This window comes from Canis lupus, chromosome 21 (genome assembly GCF_011100685.1).
Source record: "Canis lupus familiaris isolate Mischka breed German Shepherd chromosome 21, alternate assembly UU_Cfam_GSD_1.0, whole genome shotgun sequence".
Taxonomy (NCBI): domain Eukaryota; kingdom Metazoa; phylum Chordata; class Mammalia; order Carnivora; family Canidae; genus Canis; species Canis lupus.
This window is the reverse complement of record NC_049242.1, coordinates 24,381,383-24,399,812: the sequence shown is the minus strand read 5'-3', so window position 1 is coordinate 24,399,812 and position 18,430 is coordinate 24,381,383. Positions and strand designations below refer to the sequence as shown.

Below are 18,430 nucleotides of genomic sequence, written 5' to 3'. Positions count from 1 at the left end.
TTTGCAGCCCTGAGCTTTAGTGCAGGGAGGAGGCTGCAGGAGACAGGCCGGAGGAGGCAGATTGACCTTGGCCCATCCGGACCTGTCCCCAGGCTCTTTCAGTACTGGGAGAAGCTTTAGTAAGAGAAAAGCCTGGGCACTGCTATGCTTAGCTGAGGGGATTTGGCTTATAGAACAGGTCACTTCCCCATATCTTCTCTCTTGTGATCCTCACCCTCTCTTCCTCCTCCCTCTACTGACCAGGTGGATCTTCATCCTTTAGAGGAGGAAACTGAGGCTCAGGAAGGGAGCAGACCTCATTCTGACTCCACCCACCACCCTGTTCTCCGTCCCCTGCATCAAGCTGCTCCCTGGGAAGGACCTGCTCCCTGAAGTGTACAGAGAGCCTACCAGTCTCTCCACTTCAGGTCCCAAATCAACAATATGACTGTGCCTTGTGACTCACCTAAACTGTTAGTTATCTTGGATGAAAGCCTGTTTTTTTGCAAGACTGCCTGAATACACTCTTATTATACTTAAAATGAAATCCTTCCTGGCCTGTGATTCCTTCTCTGTCACTAGAGATTGTTAATCTATGATTAGAGATGTTTCCTCCCCACACTGTAAGATTTCTGGGGCTAGTATTCTGCTTTGGAGGAGGGAGGGAGACTGGTCCTGGGCTCCTTCGCTGCCCTTCCTCCCCAGAGTTTCTGGGGAGATGGGGTACAGAGTGTCCTGCTACTAATATTGGGGGCAGTGGCGGCTGATCTGCCTGGCTCAGCACATGCCTTTTTCCCCCTCACACTTCTGAGTGTATCCCTTCTCAGCTGAAGAGAACGAGTTTCTCAGACAGAGGAGGATCAATCTTGGATCAAGAGAAGGTGCCCCATCTCCCAGTGTGCACTCATGCCTGCGCCCATCCTACTGCGGGCTGACCAGGGGCACGTTTGCAGCTGAAGGTCCTGGCTTAGCTGTGGTTACCTTGGAAAGCTGTCACACCTGTCATGGGCAGTGCTGCATTCTTATAACATGTACTTCTGTGCATCAGGTTTTGGTGCTGATGCCATTTCTTAGCAGGTCACACACCCTGGTGCCCAACTCACACATACCTGTAGCGTGCTGCGATCCTGGACTCTTAAGTGACCTCACCTCTGGAGCCAGGGCCAGTCCCACAGAGCTGTGAAATGGGCACAGTGTATGTGCCCTTCTTTATGGGGCAATAAGAAAACTCTGGTCCTGTGGTGAGGAGACCTGAGCTGCCTAGTCTTCATGGCTTACTAATGGTGGTGGGAACTTAGCAATATCATTTAACTTCCTTGGGTAAATGAGAATAATATATTACCTGTTCACCAATTTATCATTGGATGCAAAAAGATAAGGGTGACCACTCAAGTCTTTCAGGACTGACATTTAGAACTCTGGTTGTCTCTGTGCTGTCCCCTCAACCTACATGGTACCTAAACTCTTATGCTTGCTGCCAGCTTTCCCTAAAAAGACTGTTCTTAAGATGAAACTGATGTTCTAATTCATGCTAAAGTGTAAGTGATTATCTTAGCAATCAGATATTTTTGACCACTATAGGTTGGAACTCACCAGCCACTGGATCCCAGTCTAGAAGCCTGGGTCATAGTGTGGTGGGACAACTTTTAAATCATGCCCAGAAAAAGGGGATGCTTTTATTATTTATTTATTTTTAAAAAGATGATTATTTATTTATCTGAGAGAGAGAGAGAGAACGAGCAGAGGGAGCACTTATTCAGAACAAAGTCCTTGCCATGGTTGGCGGACTCCTTAAGATCAACCTCATGCTGGGTTCTTGGAATTCCAGGGAATCTGAGGATAAGCAAAAAGAGTCTGTGCCACTTGCCTACAAGGAACTCCTCAGGAGTTCTGTGGGGGTATCAGACACACCTACAAATAACTAGTGCAGGATGGGTTGGACGAATGTCAGGGGGCAGGAAAGCACCAAGAAGCGACCCAAAGGAGGAGGAGGCCCTGTCTTTTGTTTGTGAGGTGGGATAAGAACCAACTCATGGTGGGGGGTGGGAGGAGGGTCACATAAGTTAGGCTTTGAAAAGTGAGCAGGATTTCAGCAGCTGAAGCAGGAAGGGTGTTCCAGATGCAGGGAAGGCATGAGCTTGTGTCAGAGCCCAGCGTATGGATTCAACTAGGGAGGAGGAGAAAATGACCACCTGACTGTGAGGCCCTCTGTAGAGTTTTACACACAATCCCATTGAATTTTCACAACTTTCCTGAGAGGTAGCTGCTCCTTTCCCTTACTTTTGGATGAGCAAACCAAGGCTTTGAGACATTAGCTTGCTAAATATACCAGCGACTAGTGTCAGATCCTGGTTCACTCTGTTATACTAGGCTCAAAAGGGCCTTGGAAAGAAGGCAGGGCAGCATTTAAATCCATTTTATGGATGAGAAAAAGAGGCTAAAGAGGCTTAAGATGGAGAGAGACTGGTTTAAAGGCACAGAACCTCAACTAAATTCCTCTGATGGCGAGGAGGCCCCTTCACCTTTCCCCTAGAAACCCCAGTGGGTATGGTAGTATGGATTTCCAGACCTCATCTTTTTTATTGAGGGCATTCAAAGCCCTTTGCAGTTAATGAATTATTTTGCAAACCCATCTGAGAATTAATGCATACAGAACAACAGCTTGGTGAGGAATGCTGCCACCAGCTTGGCAAATGAAAATGGCCTGAGAGGCTGAGACCTGTGTGTGCCACACAGTCAGGCCTTGGGCTCCCTCTGCAGTGCTCCTCCCACAGCCTGTTTTCCTGCTTTTCTGTACTGCCTCCCTGAGGGTCCAAGAAGGATCTGGCTCCTAGGGGTGGTGGTGTGGAGCCTGGCTGAGGGGACAGACTGCAGCGTGCTAGGAGAACCCTGTCCTCCACTTGCCTCCTTCCCCTTTCCCTTTGCCTACAGGAGACCAGCAGCTGCCAGGAGGGCTCAGTTCCCAGCAAGGAGGCTCTGGCTCCTCTGTCTGGGGCTGGAATGCATGTGCAGGTGTATGCACGAGCAGCTGCCTCTCTTGTTTCAAGCCATGGCATTTCCTCTGCTTTTCCTCTTCTCTGACGTGAGCTGGACTGCTCAGAGCCCCAGCATCAGGAATGAGTGCCTGACAATCAGGGTTAGGGAGGCCCTTGGGGACTGTGTTCTCTAATGTCTCTTACTGGTTGTAGGAGTGTCCTTTCTTCAAAGCTTTGGGGATTGTGTTCTCTAATGTCTCTTACTGGTTGTAGGAGTGTCCTTTCTTCAAAGCCTTTGGTAGCCACTCAGACTCTAAGGGAAGAATCCTACGAGTTAGGTATTTTTACTCCACTTGAAGAGTTGTGAACTGAGGCCCAGAAAGGTGAAATGACCGGGCAGAGGTCACATAATGAGCAGAAGTGGGATTCCCACCAGGGCTGTGTGACTGATGCATTCTCCAGCCTCCTGAATTGATACTTGAGAAAACCTAGCTGGCAGCAGAACTTTTGCCACTGGCAAAGGTGAAGTTGAGAGCAAGAACTCTTCTCTCTGTAGCTCTGCTGGGGCTCTTGATGGATGGATGGGGTGTTCTTGCTATGTGGCCATGGTAGTAGTGCCCCATTAATGTCTGCTCAGTGCTTCTTGCATGAGGCATGGGGCTGAGGGCTTTATAGGTATTGACTAATTCAGTCCCTTTATAAGGCTATGCAGTAGTGGTCACAGTGATTCCCACTTCATAAACAAGGGATGTCAGGCTCCAAGGGCTTCCGCCAATCATAAGACTGAAGGGATGGGGCTGGGATTGGAGCCCTGGTCTGACACCGTGCCTGTTTCAGGGTCCAGAGCCTCACATTTCAGGGAGAGCTCAGGATCCCTGGAGCTGCTTGTTTACAGAGTGGATTCTCAGAGGCCCTCAAGGCCAGATATCCTGATTCAGGTGTAGGCTGGGGCTGGGGTATCTGTTCTCCATGGCAGCTCTGAAGCAGGGGTCAAGGGACCCCGTTCTGAGATGCCCCGCCTGGTCTCACCCTCCTGGCAAAGCCTCCACAGCATCCCCGCGGAGGAAGCCGCCTGAGTAAAGAGTTTTGGGGGCTCTGCAAACCTCCCTGTATATAAGGCCAGAAGTGCCTGTACCACCTCTACCCAGAAAAGGGGTCCCCAGGACCCTCATGGGGAAAGGGCTTAACGCTCTGGAGGGGTTCTGGAGATTCTGTGCCACACTAAGGAGAAAGCCATATTACTTATGGAGATTTGCAAAATCACAGCAGAGGCAGCCAGCAGAAAAGGGAAAATGAGTTGTGCGTGAGTGACACAGGTGTGGAGGTGTGACACAGCCCAGCCAGTGTCCCCTCATCAGGGTTGCAGTTCTCCCTTTCTTGACGCGGCTGGGGAGGAACTAAATCTACCAGCCCTGTAGTGACCCCAGATTGGTGTCCCATCAGCTCCAGACCGCTCTCTGTAAGCTAAGGGCAGCACATGGAGGGGGAAGGGGTGGTGGAGAATGGGGTCTTACCTGTGAGTCAGCCAGGGTTGGGGAAGCACGGGGTTCCCTTAAGGCTCCTTAGGGCTCCATCCCTGGAGGTGGCAGCAGGGATCTAGTTGCCCCCTTGCCATTCACTGTTGTCTCTGCTGCCTCTGGCTTGGCACCTATCTTTATACGTTCCAGCTGACCTGAAACCTTAGCCCATAGAAGCTTAGTTGACAGCTTGATCACTTGACAAGAGGCGGCTGGCTGGTGAGTGGCAGGGAGGTGAGGGGAAAGGTCAGAGTTCCAGATCTGGTTTAGTTCCTCTGACTTGTGGTTCTTTAAAATAGCTCCTTCCAGCTGCTGGAAGAGCTACCTCAGGTAATAAGGGTAACATATGGGGATAGGGGTTGGATTTGTCACCTTTGAGAATTCAAAGGTCAGGGCCACACACGATAGGCTGGGCAGGGCTCTCCTAATATTAAGTAGGCTCTTGGCGCCTACTATGTGCCAGATACTTTATATACATTATTTCTGTATTTCACAACCCTATGAGGTAAGTACTATTAGGATTCTGTTTATTTATGTGTATTTTTAAATATTTTATTTATTTGAGAGAGTGTGCACAAACAGGGGTGGGAGTGGGCAGGGACAGAGGGAGAGAGAGAGAGAAGCAGACTCCCCGCTGAGCAGGGGGGCCAACCTGGGCCTTGATCCCAGGACCCCAGGACCCTAGGATCATGACCTCAGCCAAAGGCAGATGCTTAACTGAGGCACCCAGGATTCTGTTATTTAATTTTTTATTTTATTATTTTTTTGAATTGTTTTTTTAAATAACAGCCTTACTGAGATATAATTCACATATCATACAATCCACCTATTTAATGGATACGATTCAGTGGTTTTTAGAGTTCGGTTATGCAACCATCATCACAATTTTTTTTTTTAAATTTATAATAGGCACACAGTGAGAGAGAGAGGCAGAGACACAGGCAGAGGGAGAAGCAGGCTCCATGTACCGGGAGCCCGATGTGGGATTCGATCCCGGGTCTCCAGGATCGCGCCCTGGGCCAAAGGCAGGCGCTAAACCGCTGCGCCACCCAGGGATCCCCATCATCACAATTTTAGAATATTTTCACCACTCCCACCCACCACCCCTTAATATCCTTGTGAACATCAGCAGTCACTTCCCTTCTTCCCTTCCACTCAGCCCCAAGCAATCACTAATCTACTGTCTCTATTGTATGATTTCTGAACCTTTCATATAAATGAAATCATATAGTATGTGACTAGCTTTTTGCAGTTAGCATAGTTCTTTTTTTTTAAATTTTATTTATTTATGATAGTCACACAGAGAGACAGAGAGAGGCAGAGATACAGGCAGAGAGAGAAGCAGGCTCCATGCACTGGGAGCCCGACGTGGGATCCGATCCCGGGTCTCCAGGATCGCGCCCTGGGCCAAAGGCAGGCGCTAAACCACTGCGCCACCCAGGGATCCCAGCATAGTACTTTCAAGATGCATCTGTGTCATAGCATGTATCAGTACCTCATTCCTTTTTTATTGCTGAGCATACTAACATTTGTAATGCTTATTTTACAGAAGAGAAAATGGTGTGAGGGAGGGACAAGGACTTACCCAGGTCCTACTGGTAGTGTATGGTAGGGCCTACCTATAGCCCTTAAATTATAACATCCTATGCGCTGTGACCATTACCATCTGAGACATGGAGGCTTCAGCACGAATGCTGCTGAAGGGAGCCACAGGGCGCTGGGAAAGGTGTGTGAAGCACAGCCTGAAGAGTCCCTAGCAGTTGCTACTGTGGGCACTGAGGGGGAAGAGTGGGGCACATCTGAACCTGGGACCCAGGTGACATAGGAAAGAGGTGGGTAAGGGGACAGAAGAGGAGAGGGGGAGGGAGAGGGAGGGGAGTTACCTGGGTGGGGCAGAGGGGTAGGCAGAAGCCATTTCTGGATTTGAGTCCAGAGCCATGGCTGCAGGGCAAGTGGTCATGAGTCCAGACACTCAAGTGCAAAGTCAAAGCTGTGCCTGTCCTCTTCCTTAGAACAGGCCCTGCCCTAACATCAGCAGCACAGGCAGTTGTGTTAGCGTTTATAAGGGAAGGGGCTGCTAGGATTGCTGAGGTTGTGCTCAGGAAGTAGGTTCTGGGCTCTAGCTGGAAATGCCTGAAGGTGGTGGGTGAATTGCAGCAGGTACATGGTGTGGGATAAAGAGTAGGAGCTCAAGGGACACCTGGGTGGCTCAGCAGTTGAGCACCTGCCCTTGGCTCAGAGCATGATCCCCCGGTCTCAGGATTGAGTCCCACATCAGGCTCCCTGCCTGGAGCCTGCTTCTCCCTCTGCCTATGTTCTCTGCCTTTCTCTCTGTGTCTTTCATGAATAAATAAATAAAATCTTAAAAAATAAATAAATAAAAAATTTAAAACAAACAAACAAAAAACAGTAGGAGCTCAAACAAGGAGGCTGCTGTGGGCCATGGAGTACCCAGAAGGAGGACTCAGCTTACATGGGCCTGGGAAGCTTCTTGAGGGCAGGGCTAGGTGTGTCTGCTTTGGCTCCCTGTCCCCAGAATCCAACAGGCGCCAGAAGTTCCAAGGTTGGTTGCAGGTGGCTGGGTTCAACAAGCATCTGGGGATCAGAAACACCCATTTTCAGGTCTCAGCAGGGACAGTGCCTGAAAGGAAGTGAGGGAGTTGATGGCTAATTGTCAAATGTGTACTTTATACCCTTAAGCCAGGCTGCATGGCTTATACCCTTGCAAGGCATTTCACCTCTGAGCTGTCACCCAGAAAGAGATCCAACTTTCTGGGAGAAGATACTGGTAAATAACACCCTTTTAAAGTGTAGGTGGTGGTTTACAGGCCCTTAGGGTGCCCTTGTGTTATTGGGGGCTGCCTTGGCCTGGATAGGAGAAACCACCTGGGTAGGAACAGCCCATGTCCTCCTGTGGCCTTATCCTAACTTGACCCAATCAGGTTATTTACAGAAGCTGGAACAGGATTTGGAAGGAATATTCTTCATCTGAGGCTTAACCCCTCAGGTCTGGGCCCCTGACTGCCCCTCTGTCGGTTCCATGTGGCCTTAAGGGAGGTGGAGCCCTGTGCTTTGAAAGCTCCACTGTCAACCTTAGAGGAAGGCACTGGGGAGGGGGTGAGCTGGCCGGCTGAAGGTGGGGGGGGGGGGCGAGATGAACAAATGAAGGGGAACAACCTGGTCTGAGGGCACTTCACTGATGGGGGGGGGCACTCTGTCCCTCCTTGGGATTCCTGCATTACCCTGTACCCTCTAGGGCACATCCTGCCTGTCTCAGAGTTGTCGGTGTGTTTGCCTATCTGCTGGTCTCTGGAAGCTTCAGGAGCTTCAGGAGAGTGGGGGAGGAGTGGGAGGAGCTGACATTTCCTCAGCTTTCACTAAGTGCCAAGTGCAGGCGAAGCACTTTCACAAATGTCATCTCATTTCATCCTCACAACCACCCCAGGAAGTGTTATTATCTCTGTTTTACAGATGAGGCAACAGAGGCTCAGATAGGACAGTCAAGCCAGAGGGGACCTATCAAGGAAGTGGCAGAGTCAGATCTGTCTCTTCTCTATCCCCAGTGGCATGTGGCCCTTAGTGCCCTCCAGGTTCTCTCTCTGGGCTCATCCTCAGACTTAACTTTTCTAGAAAGTCCACCCTGGTTGCTCCCGCCCACATGGTATTTCTCCATGAATTTCCCAGATTCAGAGCACTCGTTGGCTCTTCCCCGTGTGCAGAAGCCTTGTGACATCTCTGGAAATGTTTTGTGTGGTGATTCATTTCCTAGCTACGTGAACAGAGAGGCACATGACTTAAAGTTTCAGTTTAACTATAAAATGGGTATCATGATCTGCAGGTTATAGAGTTGTTTTGAGGACTAAGCAAAACGACCTGTGCTTAGGGAAGAAAGCGGGGCCCTTCACTTTAGTTCTCCTCCAACTTTCTCTTCCAGCCACTCTGTGCATCATTGTCCCTTTCATTTTTTTTTGGCAAGGACATCCTTTATTCTGGCTTAGCTGTTCACTTTGGAGAGATGTTGGGTACCAAATGGTATGTTTTTTAAAAAATATTTTCTTTTTAATTTAAATTCAATTAGCATATAGTGTATTACTAGTTTTAGAGGTAGAGTTCAGTGACTTGTCAGTCTTATATAACACCCAGTGCTCATTATATCAGGTGCCCCATCCCCCCACCTCCCTTCCAGTGACTCTGTTTCCTATGATTAAGAGTCTCTTATGGTTTGTCTCCTTCTCTGATTTAATCTTGTTTTATTCTTCCCTCCCTTCTCTATGATCCTGTTTTGTTTGTTAAATTCATACAAGTGAGATCGTATGATAATTTTCTTTCTCTGATCAACTTACTTTGCTTATCATAATACCCTCTAGTTCCATCCGTGTCATTGGCAAATGGCAAGATCTCCTTTTCATGACTGAGTAGTATTCCACTGTGTATATATACCACATCTTCTTTACCCATTCATCTGTTGATGGATCTTTGCCCCTTATCTTCTCTACAGGCCCTGTCTATAGGTTTGTTTGGAGTGTGACAGTCTTAAGCCAGAGCTATCCATCCTGGAGAGATCAGGGATTCTGAGCAGACCTGTTTCAGGAGACCCTTCCACTTTGCTGATGGATTTGAGGCATAAGCAAGGGAAATATGGTGTCATTCAAATCTGGACCAATCTGATCTCTCACCATGAGACTTCATGTTGACCCTGGTATCAGGTGAGCTTTTTTTTTTTTTTTTAAATTTTTATTTATTTATGATAGTCATAGAGAGAGAGAGAGAGAGAGAGAGAGAGGCAGAGACACAGGCAGAGGGAGAAGCAGGGTCCATGCACCGGGAGCCCGACGTGGGATTCGATCCCGGGTCTCCAGGATCGCGCCAAACAGGGATCCCTTTTTTTTTTTTTAATTAGTTTCAGGTGAGCTTAAGGGACTACATGGTTTTCTTTTTTTTTTTTTTTGGACTACATGGTTTTCAAACTTTCCTTTGGCTGTTAGAGCACAAATGGATTTCTAACACCCAGGGCTAGTGGCCAACCCACAAAACAACCGTGTACAGAATATAAATACCAATATGATTTTATTCAGACACAGGCAGGAACAATGACCTTCAGAGCTGGGTAAAAACAATAAGTTAAAAGCATGGTTAGAATTTCAGATAATCAGATAAAAAGTCTAAAGGAGGTGATTTTCCCCCTCTTTTTCTATTGATTAATTCAACACAGCATAAAAATAATTTATATCTACAAAATATCCTTATTTCTAAGTAAATCAACTGGAGGTGGCCCTGGATTTCCTCAGCTATGCACAATGCATACAATCTTCATCCCGTCCTCTACCCCACCCAAACTTTAAGGCAAAAATGGCCAAAGAAGGTGGGCTCATGTCAGCAGTAGGCTATCAAAGACACTGGAAGGAGTTTCTCAGCCGAGAGATGCCTGGTTGGGTCTCTTGGTCAAAAGATGGGTGGTTCCACTTGAGGACTGGAGTCTACTTTGATTCTAGCTGTTGCCTCACCTTAGAAGGAATGAGCTGAAATCCTGGCACGTGGACTTTGGACTGGTTTGGGAACATTCCTCCAGTCGGTGCTGGATGGGTCTCAAGGCATCCATGGACTAGGCTGGTGGTGGTTTCAGGACTTTCATGGCCCTGAACGAAGCACACCTTGTGTCTCATGCAAGCCAGACAGGCTGAAGGAGGGTGGGCAGGTGGAGCCTTCCCTTAGTGTTTCAGGCTGTATTAGTCTTTCTGGGAATATTGGGAAGAAAATATCCGTGCAATCCTGCGAGTTTCTTCCTCAGGCAGGTTAGGAGGCAGCGAGTTAGGTCTGGGACGACAAGGCCTTCCAGACAAGGCTCTGCTGGAGGCCCCACTTTTGTCCTGAAGAGGAAGAAGTCAGCTAGGTAAGCAATGAGGATATGGCACCTCCAAGAAATGACTTTGGTTCCTTTTGTATTTTGGTCCTTTGGCTAATATCGATACAGAGCTGACTGGTTTACAAAGTATACCTGATCTTGCTTAACCCTCACCTCAACCCCATAGGTGGGTGCACTGTTCCTAGGTCACATAAAAGAAACTACAGTTACAGTTCAGGTTTTTTTTTTTTTTTTTTTTTTTAATATTTATTTTTATTTATTTATGATAGTCACAGAGAGAGAGAGGCACAGAGACACAGGCAGAGGGAGAAGCAGGCTCCATGCACCGGGAGCCCAACGTGGGACTCGATCCCAGATCTCCAGGATCGTGCCCTGGGCCAAAGGCAGGCACCAAACCGCTGCGCCACCCAGGGATCCCACAGTTCAGGTTTAAATGAGCTCAAGGTCCCAAAGTTTGGAGTGGCAGAGCCATGATGTGAACCCTGGCTTAGAATCTTTCTATGCCTCAAGAGGAGGAATCTCCTCCAGTACACGCTGAAAGCCTCATCCCTTCTCTTGCTGCATGGGTATAGATAAGTCATTTGTCCTCTCAGTTGTAACTGTTCCATATGTCACCCGGGGAATATATCCAACTGCCAGGGAGAAGATGTTGGTGAATAATACACTCTCCATATGTTCTGAGAGCTGCCAGGTAACATGAACCATGTCCCCACAACCCCGCTACCAAATCTTCCCTGCCTCAGGCTGACAGGGTATCACTAATTCCCCTTTCAGGTCCTCGTATACATTTGGGTTATGAGATTGTGGTCTTCTGGACTCCTCTATGGCTCACTCTTTTATTCATTCAACCCCCACCCCCACTTAATTTTTTTTGTACCACATTCTTGCCCCCAAGGAGCTCAAAGCTATACAGAAAAGCCACCCCAGACGGCTGGCTGACAGTAAGGCCCAGGGGAAGAGGTGGAGGTATGGCAGGGGAAGAGGCAGTGCTAAAAGGAGATGGGAGTCGCCATAACAGGTGAACTTGGCTGACCTCACGGCATGTAGCCTGCACTATGGATGGGTATCTCTTCTCTGTCCCCAAATCCAACAGCTGAGATCTTCATAAGGTGATGGAGACACAGACAGCACACAGTACCAGTGCCCAGGCCAGAATGACCAGAATCAGCTTGGTGGAGATTTTCTGATTTTTCTAGATTTTCCCTAGAGATTTTCTGGAGTCAGTAACATTTAGTAATCCCTTCTTTCCTCCATTTCTTTAACCTTTCAAATGCCAGGATGCCTGAATGGCTCAGTGGTTGAGCGTCTAGTGTCTGCCTTCGGCTCAGGGCATGATCCTGGGATCCAGGATCGAGTCCCGCATTGGGCTCCCTGCGATGAGCCTATTTCTCCCTCTATCTATGTCTCTGCCTCTTTCTGTGTTGCTCATGAATAAATAAATCTTAAAAAAAACCCAAAAATTTTAAATGCCTGTGAGGAGACAGAAATGTACAGAACCCAGTTCTGACTTCCATAGCTCAGAGAGGACAGTGATCTACTAAAAAAAAAAAAAATAGAATAGCAGCCAGATTGTGATAAGGGGAGTGGAAACCAGGCAAACTTGAGGATCCTTGCCAGTCTGGAATTCTAAATGCTAAAGGAGTGCATACAACCTGAGCAAACTGTCAGCACTGATAGCCCACAGTTAGGTTTGCCTGAGAAGTAAGAGCAAAACGGTGCTAGTAGAGATGAGAAGATAACAGCTCTGTATCTTCTAGGCAGGCTTAGGCTAAAAGGAGAAAAAGGAAGCCCACCCTTTGCTCCCATTTGGAGTTCTTCCTTCCAGGATATGATAGGCACCTGTACCCTATAAGGCTTCAGGACAGGGTAGGCCAGTTGCCCAGTCACTGCCTGTTGGCCTCCCCATCTAGACTGGATGGGTGCTCCTGGAAGACACAGACTGAGTCTGATGTTTGTGACTCCAATTGGGCCAGATCCAAGATGGGAGCTTGGTAGCTGCTAGATCAGTGAATGGGTGGGACCAAGCCATGGTGACCAGAGGCTGAAATTGGGTGGGGAGGAGACTGCCTCTTACAGAAAACATCTTATTCATTCTAGAACCACTGGTCATTGGCCTACCATATGTCAGGCCTTTGGTTAAGTCAAATCCTCAGGGGCTTGGCAGCACATTGAGTCTCCATATACCCCTCTCTACTCCCAAGATCCAAGACTTGTTTTGTGAGCTATTTGGGATTTAGAGGTAACACCAAATCCCCTTCCAGTACCCTGGCTACTTTGCAGACAGATCTTCTGGGTCACCAGATGTACCTTGCTTTTCCATTTCTTTCTCTGCTACAGTTAAGGAGGACTAGAGAGATGCTTGTTCTATAAGCTAGATGGGAAAACAGGCCTAAGAGCAGTCTCCTATCTCAAATCCTAAACCAGGCTTCTGTGTCTTCATCTGCCAGAAGAGAAGCATTGTTTAGGAGGCTCTGATGAGTCTTGTTCTCCATCATTGGAAGGGCCAAGAACGTCAGTTCCTGAAATGACCATCAAAGACCTTTGTTGGTGACTCATCAAGCCTTTCAGGAGCCTAAGATCTGTTCAACCCCCTCACTTTTTAAGGACATTAAGTAGGCATGGTTTCTGTCCCCCACAGGGCTGCTTAGGCTACAGGGGAGAAGACAGATGCCAACCTACCCAGCAATCACAGAGATGAAGCTCAGAACTCAAACACGGAGAAAGGAGCAATTCCTAACAGCCAAGATGGACAGGGGAGGCTTCACACAGAGGTGAGATCTGAGATGCACAGTTTCAGCAGAGTTGGGGGTAGGGAAGTGAGGTCATTTCCCTTGAGGGAATTGCGTGAGCACAGGCCTGCACCTGACCGGCTGGGCCAACATCTGCCCTGGAGCTGAATCCAGTGTGGCTGGTTTAGTCAACTTCCCAGCACCCATGCCTGGACCCAACAACCTAGGGGAGCCTTATCTGTATGGCCCAGGCCCAGGGACAGGGCTTGGCTCTGTGTACTGGGCAGGGCAGGGGGTGTGGAAGGACAGAGAACACACACTCAGCAGCACTTGGCTTTTGTTGACCTCAGTAGAGTCTAAAAAACATCTTGGCTAGGAGTAAAGGTTCCTCCTTCATCAGAGCGGTTACCCCAAAACACACAACTCTGGTGGGGCTGGGCAGGGGGGGACATTGCTCAGAATAGGGATACCCCTACATGTACTGACTGTTCCTCTGAAGTATTTGCATGCTCCTGTTGAAGCTGTGGGTGTGCAGGTACCACGAAAAGAGCAGGGCCCCAGGTTCAGTACAGATACCACCAGCCTTGTTCAACTTTTACCCCCTTGGCTGGCTGCCCTCCCCTAGGCTGGGACTGAAACTTCTTTGGGGCCAGAGAGTAGCCGATTGAGCAGCTGCAGCTAGGAACAGGGGGGGAATGGGGACAAGATCCACAGACTGGGGGCTTAGCCCTAAGAGGCAAATCGTAATTTGACCACCCAGCCCAATTGCAGCATGGCTGGGCTTACCCTGTTTCTGCCTATGATTTGCAGGAGCCTTAGAGATCTTGGAGTGGCAGCAGGCGCCCACATAGAAGCTGGATCATCAGACCCAGGGGCTGCAGAGATCTTGGAGTCTGGACAGTGGGTGTTACATATGGGGTAAAGTCCCTATGTAGGGTACTTTCAAGAAGAGGGACTTGAAACAACATGAAGGTGGAATCTGAGCAAAGGATATGGGAGAGGGTGTTCCAGATACAGGCTAGACTGAGCAGGGATGAGAAGGAGGAATATATTCCCTAGCAAAGTAGTGGGGATAGGTGTGGTCGAGTATAGGTATAGAAAGCAGAAGACAAACCCAGAGAAAGGGGCTGATGCTTGCAGAGGGGAGTTCTCAAATGTCTGGAGAGTAACTGACTTTATTGCTTAGACCTGCACAGTGAACAGGATCTGGATGTGGGGGGTTGATTACTATTCTAGGCTGAAGAATGGAACTGGATTTATTGTGGTCTGGGTGTTAAGCATGGCAGCAGGCCAGGGGCTCTCAGACTGCCCCCATTAAATCTACCCAGATCTCTCATTAAATTCTCCTACTTTGAAATATGGGGACTTGCTCTTTTCTGGGCATCTGGGCACCCAGGCTATGAATATGAATAGGCCTCTCTGGCCTATTATTTAAGACAGATGTGTCCATCTCAACGTCAAAGGTAGAACTCTCCTAGGATGAAAATAAAGCATCATGTAAAGAGTAAGGAATAATGGTGGCGGGCAAATCTGGGGCTTCCTCAAATCAAAAGGCTAACTCCATCCTGGGGAGTTGGTTCTAGTCCTGGCTCTACCACTTAGCCAAATGGCTTTGGGCAAGTCACTTAGTCTCTGGGCCTTGGTTTCCTCATCTGAAAATGGATCAACATGAGCAGATAATGTAAGAGGAGGTGCTTGCAACCCAGGAACTTCTAGCTGATGGTTCCCTCTTTGGCCAGGTCCCTGTGATACAGTGTCTTCACCAAAGGCTCCCTCAGGAAGGGCCAATCCTCTTCTTTGGGCTACAGTGTGGTCTGGTCCAAGCCACTGTGTTCTAGGTTCTCTCCACTCTAGTCTCCAGAGGGATCACCTTGAACACACACCTGCTCCCAGGTTGTAGGTGTCTGTACTCATCCTGGCTTCAGGGCGTTCCTGGGACTTTCTTAGAGGGGAGGTGGTGGGCTGGAGTGGAAAGAACACTGGCATGTGGCCAAGCCCAGCTGTCCACTTGCTTAATGCCAAGACACACTCTTTCTCTGGGTCTCAGTATCTTCATTACCAAATGGAGCTAAGAACTTTTGTTTAGCCTTCTTACCCAGGTCTACTGTGAAGGTGAAATGAAATTCAGATGTGACCAAGGCTGTGGCCAGGTACAACATCTTGCAAAACACTGGGGTTAAGCTGGAGCAAAAGCTGACATCTGCTGCAGAGAGCAAAATGAGGCCTTGCTGTTCTCAGACCTTACCTCAGGTAGAGTAGAAAGAAGGTACTGTACTACCGCAAGGCATGCCCTGTGCTAGGCCAGGCCTGGCCAAGCTCTCCCCACTCGATTGCCTCCTGCCCAATGAACCTCTGGGCTCAGCATTGGGGCTGAAGTTTTGTTCTTTTCCAGAGCAGTTCCCTTAAGTAACATAAACCCTGACTTAGGAGCTGGAAGCAAAACTTTGAAAGCGCTGAAAACTGAAAGTAAACAGCTGACTCTGGCTGGTTACATGGGCTTGCCAATGGATTGCTGCCTCAGAGACAAGTGAGGGCTCAGTACAGCTGTCTGCCTTCTTCAACTTTCACCCCATTGGCCTGCTGCCTTCCTCTGGGGTGGCTCCCAGAGTCCTCTCCAAAGGCTGAACTTCCTTGGGCTGAAGAGAGTTAGCAGATTCAGGAGCTGTAGCTAGGAGCAGGGCGGGGGTGGGGGGGGTGGGGTGGGGAAGTGGGGATAAGATACAGACCAGGGGCCTAGCCCTGAGAGGCAAATCTTAAATTTGATCACCCAGCTCAAGTGCAGCATGGCTGGGCTCCATGTTCTGAGCTCACCCCCTATTCCTGCGTTAGATCTCTGGCTGTGTGGTTCTCACTACCTACATGCTCCATTTCTCACCATACCCTGATCCTCCCTATTCTTCCTTTGAGAAGGTTTCCCTGACAACAAGCCCATTTTACAAGGACTAGAGCCCCTCCCTCACCCTGGCCTCAGTCTTCCCCCCCCTACAGAATGAAAAGGTCTGACTTAATCAAAACTTAACCCTCTGAACTCATGCCCTGCCAGGGAGAGGGGTTGAAAGTCCAGACTTATGAGAGGGAAGGGTTAAAGTAACACTCCTAGAAGAGGTCCTGGCTCCTCCCAGACTCTGGCCTCAGAGTAGCTCAGGCAATGTGAGCCCTGCACCCGCCCAATAGTCCTGTGAGCCCTTTCCCTTGAGATGCCTGCCAAGTTGCATTCTGGGGCAGGGTGGGCACCAGCCAATTCTGGCTGTTTTCCCTGACTTTTGTACACCCTTGGCCAGGGAGCTCATCTCCTCCCAAAAGCTTTGTGTGGCCTTTATCAGAAACCCTTGGATCTTTAGGACTCTTCTTGGTACTCTGCAGAGAGCTAGGGACTTGGTGTCTTAAAGAAATGAGGCAATACATCAGGGCTTCATGCCCTAAGAGGGATATCTCAGCCATCAGGCCTGGACCACAGGCTGAAGAGAGAGGATAATGGGCTCAAGAAGTTCCCCTAGGCCCCTGCTGACCTGATCTGATGATTTTGTGGAGGCTGGGTTTCTCTACTGGGACTATGATCTCTTAGATGCCTCTGGGCTTGAGGAAGGGAAACCAAAAGAAAGAAAAATTCTCTGGACTGCTGTGAGGAAAGAAGCAGACATAAAGCCCTAAGACTCATAGATAGGTAGGCCAGAGACTTCTGAGGCTGGGGATCTATTATCCATAGGTGGGGGTGGGGTGTCATTCTGGGCTTCTAACTTAGGGTCTGAGCTGAGTACACAGTCCACTGCTACAACCTTGAAAACTGCTCTCCTACTTCAGGGGTGCTCTGTCGGGCTAAATTCCCAGCTCCCAGTGCTGTTCTTGATGGTGCTCCTATCCCTTAGCATTTCATCCTACCAATTCCCTCCCAAAATGGAACAGTGTAAGAGGGAGGACATCTCAATAGGAATGATGATAAAAATAATAATAGCTAACACTCATATAGTTGTTCTTTCTCTCTTTAAAAGATTTATTTAGGGATCCCTGGGTGGCGCAGCAGTTTAGCGCCTGCCTTTGGCTCAGGGCGCGATCCTGGAGACCCGGGATCAAATCCCACGTCGGGCTCCCAGTGCATGGAGCCTGCTTCTCCTTCTGCCTATGTCTCTGCCTCTCTCTCTCTCTCTCTGTGTGACTATCATAAATAAATAAAAAAAATAAAATAAAAGATTTATTTAGGGATGCCTGGGTGGCTCAGCAGTTAAACATCTGCCTTCAGCTCATGGCGTGATCCTGGAGTCCTGGGATTGAGTCCCATATCGGACTCCCTGCATGGAGCCTGCATTTTCCCTCTGTCTCTGTCTCTCTTTCTCTGTGTCTCTCATGAATAAATAAAATCTTAAAAAAGATATTTTAGAGAAAGAGAGAGAGAACACTGGGGTGGTGGTGGTGGTGGTATGAGGGAGAGAGAGCCTTAAGCAGATTCTGTGTTGAGCACAGAGCCTGACGGCGGGGCTTGATCTCATCACCCTGAGATCCCCTGAGATCCCAACCTGAGCCAAAACCAAGAATTTGCCGCTTAATTGACTGCACCACCCAGGCACTCCTAGTTCTTCTTTTTTATGTGCCAAGAACTGTATTTTACATATCTTACTTAGTTAATCCTACACAAAACAAACCTTAGGAGGCAGGTCTATTATGCTTATTTTTCAGATAAAGGAACTGAAGCACAGAGAAGTTGCCCCAGGAAGTTCCACAACGAGTAAGTGGCAAAGCTCAGTTTTAAGTTTAGGCTGTGTAGATTTAGGGGCCATGGTCCTTGCCACTACACAAAACTACCTGGTAGGAGAGAAGAGGGAAATGCAGTCACAAATTAAGTCTGTGCTGCCTCTGGAGACTCCATGCCCAAGACCTCAGAAAGACAGCAGCAGAGTCAGGGCAAGAAACCAGGTTTGCTGCCTTTCAGCTCCCCAGCTGGCCTGGAGCACCTCGCTTTCTAGTGGTGTCTACACCGCTGTGGGGTCTGGCTGACTGGAGGTGAGAACACTAGAGTGGGAGGGGATAGAAAGCTCAAGGCTTTTAGGGTAACTTGTACATGGCCTTGTGTCTGACTTCTTGCCTCCTACACTCACTCCTCAGGAACAATAGCCCTGGCCCCATGCCTGTGGTTAGTCCAGGGACTCGTCTGTGCTGTGCACAGAGCCTGGCCTTTAGGCAGGAAGGCACAGAGTAAGACAAGGCCCATCTCACGGTTAAGAACTGCCATGTAGACAGGCAGGGAGGCCAAAGCTCAGATGACAGGTTCCTTTTGCTCTTTGCTTCTGATTCCTATCCTACCCTGACGGTTCTGGTCCAGTTCAGTCTCTCCCTACCTCTGACCTCCTTTCTATCATATACTGCTTATACCTG

At 48.7% G+C, this 18,430-nt stretch overlaps 1 protein-coding gene and 1 long non-coding RNA gene across 17 annotated transcripts in view; one reads left to right on the top strand and one right to left on the bottom strand.

The window, feature by feature from the left end:
- Positions 1 to 6,850: 6,850 nt before the first annotated feature.
- Positions 6,851 to 18,430, bottom strand: part of C2CD3 (C2 domain containing 3 centriole elongation regulator) — a 151,022-nt gene continuing 139,442 nt past the window's right edge. For 5 of the 16 annotated variants that reach the window (XM_038568652.1, XM_038568653.1, XM_038568658.1 and 2 more), the window contains one exon: positions 9,581 to 10,338. In XM_038568652.1, the coding sequence (XP_038424580.1) occupies positions 10,198 to 10,338 (141 nt within the window). In that variant the 3' untranslated portion in view covers positions 9,581 to 10,197. The other 11 variants (XR_005375650.1, XR_005375655.1, XR_005375654.1 and 8 more) reach the window with 9 other exon arrangements.
- The window catches only part of LOC119864977, a 60,104-nt gene continuing 49,979 nt past the window's right edge, over positions 8,306 to 18,430 (top strand). Inside the window, exons 1-5 of the long non-coding RNA XR_005375658.1 lie at positions 8,306 to 8,503; positions 8,970 to 9,177; positions 12,973 to 13,105; positions 13,874 to 15,313; positions 17,735 to 17,783. This is a non-coding gene — a long non-coding RNA (uncharacterized LOC119864977). The remainder of the gene's footprint in view (positions 8,504 to 8,969; positions 9,178 to 12,972; positions 13,106 to 13,873; positions 15,314 to 17,734; positions 17,784 to 18,430) is intronic.